This window comes from Cyprinodon variegatus, unplaced genomic scaffold (assembly GCF_000732505.1).
Source record: "Cyprinodon variegatus isolate N-32 unplaced genomic scaffold, C_variegatus-1.0 Scaffold247, whole genome shotgun sequence".
Classification (NCBI taxonomy): domain Eukaryota; kingdom Metazoa; phylum Chordata; class Actinopteri; order Cyprinodontiformes; family Cyprinodontidae; genus Cyprinodon; species Cyprinodon variegatus.
In genome coordinates, this window is record NW_015150700.1 from 1,051,603 (window position 1) to 1,058,141 (window position 6,539).

Here is a 6,539-nt window from a genome sequence, read left to right on the forward strand (position 1 = left end):
TATTTCTGTTTTTTCTTTTTACATGTTTTGTTAAAAGGCCAAATAAGGACTTCAAACCAAAAAAAAGTAATTTTCTGTTTTGTTTTATTCTTGGATCGGGCTTTAAAGGGTTGACCAGATGGTTTTTCAACTTGATTACCACGTGGTTGGTCTGTTTAACCATATTATTACAGTTGTGTGGCTATTTGATAAACTACTAGCATAGCATACATGCCAACATAAAAAGTGCAGACTATTACAAAGTAAATATAGCTCTATGTCTTATAATTATGGGATCTTGATGTTTTATTTCTAGAAAAGACTCCCTTGCTACTTTGGCATAGATAAGGAATGAAATAACTACAAACATTCCAAAGGAAATAACAATGACCCAGATTTCCACCAGCATTTAAACGCACCACGTACGCACAAATCTGTAAGCCGCCTGGAAGCAGAATCCTTTGTGTATCTGTGTATTTGTCCGTGTATATCAGGAAGCATTGGGAAGGGGTAATTCTATGTACTTCATTTTGTACTTGCATACTTTACATATGCATGAATACCTTGAGTCTGTCTTCTCTCCAGTTTGGTCCAAGCTTGATATATTAAGACATATGGACCGACATATGACTCTAGAATACTTTGGCTTATAAAGAAGAACCTTGACTACTTATTGACTTGGAGGTTGTTGTGTCCAGTGACTAGACCTTCATCACCATGATTGGCTGGTGGTGAAAACTAGATTTAACCAGTCATACGTTTTATACTTGTGTCATTGAACATCCTGCATCCCCCAAAATATCTATTAATACCAAGAACCAATACTTGTACAAACAGGTAATCAGATTGATCGGTGAGATGAAGGATGGGCAACAAGACAGGTGGACAGAACCGGTGTTTTACCTTAATCTCATAAAGAGCATGAAGGCGAGCAGCAGAGCTCCCAGAGAGATGCAGTGACCCAGGTAGTTGATGATCACTGCCACATGATAATGAACTTTACTTTTCCTCTGAAAACACATCAAAACCATTAAATCTTTAGAGAGATCAGATTCCTGTGAAAATAAAACAGCTTAAGTTCCTTTAATGTCAACATGATGAGGATACAAACATCTGAACTTTGCTGGAATCTTTTAGTTTAGTTGAGATCTAATGTCAAACCGGATCAATTTGTGTCAAACTTTAATCTTTGGAATCTATTGGTCAAACTGGAGCTTCAGAACGTAGCAGATATCTGAAAGGGAAGTTGATAGCTGTTGGTTTCCTAATAATATAAGATGATGTGACAAAGGTCACATGACACAGAAGATGGCTGACTTCAGTCCAGAAACAGGGACTCAGCTGGTTGAATTTCTAATTTAATTATGTTTTTTTTTAAAGGCTGATACTTGTTTATTCACTGGTTTGATTGACAGGTTATAAATAAACAGTTTTCTTAATTTAACTTTGGTCTCTAATTGAATTGAACTGATTTATCATTACGATCTGTCCCTAATAGGCTGTCAGAGCTCGTTAACGGTGATTGGATAATAAACTGACTTACAGAATGCAACTGAAACTGATTTCTTCATTAAATTATGCAGTAATAGACCAAAGCCATAACTGTGAAGCCAAGGACCATTGAAGATGCAGTGTTTACTTCTTCCAGCTACGTTTTCTAATCTCAATGATCCGGTTTTCTTTGGAGGCTTGTATATACATACATATATATATATATATATATATATATATATATACAAATATTGCCTTATAACTTTGTGGTAGTGCATTCACTAAAAAGTTGACCTGTCCACAATTTCCTTCGACTGAGTGAACTCACATATGGAAAACTCGAAAGATGCCGTCCACTCTGGCAGGTGTGGGCCGCCTGAATGGCAGTATACGTGCAGAATGCAAAACCTGACCTACAAAGTGTCCCTTGCACTCAGTTCCGTCAAGAAATGATAAGCTGGCCATTGTGAGACCATTTTGGTCATTTGAAGTCCTCAGATTCGAGCAAAATCTTTCTGGACGTTTGAAAATATCAACTTGAAACCAGGTCAATTTGGTCACAAGTCAAGGGGATCTAAAGTAGCAGACAGTTTGTATTCTAGGAAAACTCATCTTGTGCCTATCTGGGACCGGGCTGGTGGAAAAGAAGTCTCAGCAGAGACACCAAACTTCCCTCTTAACCCCACCTCCAGCTCCTCCGGGATGAAGACCGAGGTGTTCCTGGGCCAGCTACGAGATGTAGACCCTCCAGCAGATACTGGGTTGTCCCTGGGCCTCCTCCCGGTGAGACCTACCTTAAACACCTCCTGAGGAAGGCCTCTAAAATGTCTGCAGTACCTTAGCTGACTCCTCTCCATGCGGAGGAGAGGAGGTTCTACTCAGAGAATCTCATGAAAGGCCAAGCTCCTCACACTATCTCAGCCACACTCGAAGACAGCTAGTTTCAACCATTTGTTTTTGTTATGTTCTTTTGGTAAAGACCCGGATTTCATGACCAGAGTCAAGGCCAGGAACGTGGACCAAACAGCAAACCAAGAGCTTTGTCTTTTGGCTTCATCACCAGTCCGGTGCGTAATCCAGATTAGGACAGGAGCCACCGATTCATCTGTTCCTCTCCCCCTTCTTTCTCCTCTAACTTCAGGACCCCAAGATACTTTACCCTTTTGCCTTTTTCTGGTTGTGAACCATGCCTCAGATTTGGAAGGGCTGATCTTTATCCCTGTTCTGGGGGTACGGAAAGTTTTTGCCACAGTTTATTCACAGCACTATTTGAAATATTTTAAAGTTCTAGATGCCATGACACATATTCATACATCTAAACATACCCTGTGTCATCATAGTGCATTCCTCTACATTTTTGAGCAGTTATTTTCATCCCTTTATCTTTACCCAACAACAAGAGGTCACTTGTTATTGAAGGTAAATGTCTGTATTCATTGGGATTACAGTCCTCACATTTTCATTTTATGAAGGAGGAAGCTAGAGCAACTCCCAGAAACAAGGTCTGATTTTGACCCAACTCCTTGCTGAATCATAACAGACCTTAACTGAAGGTGACTAAATGTCACCTTCAAGGTTACAAGCAGTGACGTTTCACACTTGTGATTTGTGGGACAATCTGGTTTTAAGAGTGTTCGAAGTCCGTGAACCCCACACTGGTGAAAGCAACACCAAGGCTTGAGGACCGTCTAATGCTGCTTGCAGCTAAAGTTGGTTATAGTTTCATCAAAACATTTAAGTTTAGGCTGAATCACAGTAAATGATCTTATCCCAGAGAAAAAGACAGACAGCAGTTCTTCAGCTTAGGTAGGAATTGTTTCAACTGAAAAATGAGCATTAGATATGGGTCCAGAGACTTTAGCAACAGATCAGTGTTAGGTCTGATAACCATCAGCAGAGACAAGTAGGTCTATATAAAATCTTTCCATTTTGTTGACCACAGAGCTGTGGATGGCTGACAGCCAGTTCTGCCATCCAATCAGAAGACAGCAGGAAGAAGGAAACAGATTGGATCAGTGGGGCAGAGAGACGACACATGGACACACCCATGGTGGCCTTCATGTCTCTGAGAGCACCAGTGAACTGTCCACACCTGGAGTCGCCCATATTGAGGAGTCCGCCTGGGCCAACATCTGATCCCTGCAGGACACATCAAAGCTTTCTCAAAATGAAAAAGACCTAAAGCTTTACACACAAACTGTACAACACACACAGTGACGCCACAGTGAGAAGGTCCAGATGGTCCCCCCTGTTTCACGCTGATGTTTGGATCTCAGCCTTGTTCTCACTCTGAGCTCTGATTGGTTCAGATCGTTTTTTTTCCCTCTGTGGGTTTTTTGTGTCCGTGTGTGATTAAAGGATTGGATGTGTGTTTGTTCAGATCTGTTTGACAGAAATGTTCTCAACAGAATAAAGACGTTTTGAAGTGTTTAGTAGCTTAAAACCTGGTTTGCATGGAAACATTTTAAACTGAGTTTTAAAACCTAAGACGCCCAACATGATCTAAAATTTACAGATATAACAGGTTTGGTCCTAGAATGTTTGATATGTCAGACGTGAAAATTTACAAAACTTCTCAAAATCAAACGTGATTTTAAAGTAAATAACCCTGACCAAGGAGGAAAAAGAAATAGAGATGGTTTGTCGACTTATTTTGAAATAGGAAAAAAATGTACAATAAGGAAAGGTCTTGGTGAAAGTCTTAGAGAGAACAAGGGGGTCTACTTGCTCACTGGTGAGTTGTTGTGTTATTTTCCTCCAGAAATGCTTTCTGATTGGCTACACATCATGTTAAAACAGGATCTGTCCCCATCTGCACTCTGGGAACACCGCAAATACTAGCAAAACAGGCCAAGACAATCCAACATGTTGGATTTCCTCGGTTTGCAGTACAGACTCCACACCATACATGGTAGGAACATTTTGTTAAGTTATCTTTCAATCTATTACAATAATCTGGGCCTCTTGGAGGGGGAAGATTGGAACAAAAAAACAGCAGAATCATATGAACCAGGCTTAACCTGTTTCTGTCCATGAAAGCCCACTAACCCAGGTACTGAACAAGGCGAATTTAAACCAGTATTGTCATATGAGTATACCCGGTCAGACTAACATACCCATAGTCAATACCCGTTTATCCCTTTAGTTTATCCTTTAGTTATGTTCGAAAAAACTATCTAATTACTTAATTTTTGTTTGTTTTTTAAGCGTATGACGATCTCACCTTAATTTTTTATTTTTTTTTTTGTACATAACTAAAGGGATACACACCCAATGAGGTAGTTTAAAGTCTATTTTTCTTACAAAACTAAAGGGATAAAAGCAAATCTGACTTTTTGCACATGCGCATTGACTATAGCAGGGGTCACCAACTTTTTTAAGGCTGAGGGCTACTTTATGGGTACTGAGTCATAGGACGGGCTACCAATACTGACCTATGAACTAGAGGAGTCGGCGTTCACCTGAACTTCATAGATAATAAACATATTTCTATTGTTTCTTTTCATTTATTATTTGCTTTTAGATATTCTCATTATGAAATCCATATAAATCCTCAAATGTTCTAATTTATTGATATGATAAAATGCTTCATAAATGCTTCAAAATAAGAGCTTCGGTAAAAAAATAACATTTCAGATTTAGTCCACTGGTGAATTGTTCTGTTTTCAAAAGATGCTGAGGGCACCCCATGTTGTCCTTGAGGGCCCCTTGGTGCCCATGGGCCCCACGTTGGTGACCCCTGGACTATAGGTATGCTAGTCTGACAGGGTATCCTGATCTGACAGAACTCCGGCTTCAGAATTCTGAGGTCCAAACAAAAGTCCAGAGTACCACCTGGTTGTGGTCTTGATCCATCCCCTCTGATCAACAGGCTGAAGTCCAAACTGTGATCACACACATTCCATGTTTCAGCTCTGTTCAGAAATAGAGGATTCATCTGCTAGTCCTTTATTTTCTTCTATTTATGGTTTAAAGTAAAAAATGGTGTGTTGTCATGGCAACTGAAGACAATAACATTCCTCAGCATCATTGATGACCTATGGTAATTTGCTGCCTGTTAGTCCATGAAAAAACACCAACATCCATCTACGGTATAGGAAGAAAAACGAATAGTCCGGCCCCAATTTGATCAATCTAAAAAAGTGTAGCTTATGTATGAGTAAACAAAGGAAAGATTGTGTGAATCTCTAAAGCAGCAATGATGATGATGTGGACTTCTTCACCTCCTGCATGTAAGAAAACTGGTTCTGAGTTCTCCCTTAAGTCCAACGACATCATAGGTTTTCATTTTGGGTTTTACTTTGATTAATTTTATCCAATGGTACTGTTAGAATTTTTATCATTTTTTAAATGACTTATTCTTTACTTTTCCTTGGTGTTTATTATAGTAATTCTCTTTTCAGCATTCCTGTTATATAGCTAATGTTTGTCTGTTATATTTAGTTAATGTTTTCTAAATGCAGATCATTTATCTATATTTCTCCAGTCCCTTCCTCATGCTCTAGATTTCTGTTTCTCAGTCATTAGCTGCTTAAGCCTTTTTTTGTCATATTAGTTCTTTCCAGCAGTATTGTATTCCCATGTTACTCTTTGTTGCCCCTCCTTTCCTATATATATATATATATATATATATATATATATATATATATATATATATATATATATATATATATATATATATATATATATATATGAGCCTGCCCTTTGTGGATATTTGGTTAAGTTTCTTTTTGAGTGTTTATTTACATTTCTATTTATTTCATTCTGTGTTTTCTTGGTAATTGCTTCTTTTCCATTTTCTGTTATTGTTGTTGTTCTCTACTTATATAATATTTAATCAGTGTTGTGTTTTTTGTGTTGCTCTCTCTTGCCCTCTTGTGTCAGCCTCCTTTCCCCTAGCTTCTAGTTGCTTCGATCCACACCTGCTCCCTATCAGCTGATTACACCAGTCTTTGTTTGGTCTCCCATGTTTAATCTTCCTGTGCAGTTCCTCAGTGCTGGTTTCTCTTCATTGCTTTGATCGTCATGTGTATTTTTCCCTGGCTTAGTTAGTGCTGGCCAAATGAAGC

General features: G+C 38.8%; 1 protein-coding gene across 1 annotated transcript in view; it reads right to left on the minus strand.

The window, feature by feature from the left end:
* The window catches only part of LOC107089307 (corticotropin-releasing factor receptor 1-like), a gene marked incomplete at its 5' end in the record, with an annotated part of 25,698 nt that extends 22,089 nt beyond the window's left edge, over positions 1–3,609 (minus strand). Inside the window, 3 exons of the mRNA XM_015382032.1 lie at positions 883–989; positions 2,157–2,344; positions 3,516–3,609. Coding sequence (XP_015237518.1) covers positions 883–989; positions 2,157–2,344; positions 3,516–3,609 — 389 coding nt within the window. The remainder of the gene's footprint in view (positions 1–882; positions 990–2,156; positions 2,345–3,515) is intronic.
* Positions 3,610–6,539: the final 2,930 nt, after the last annotated feature.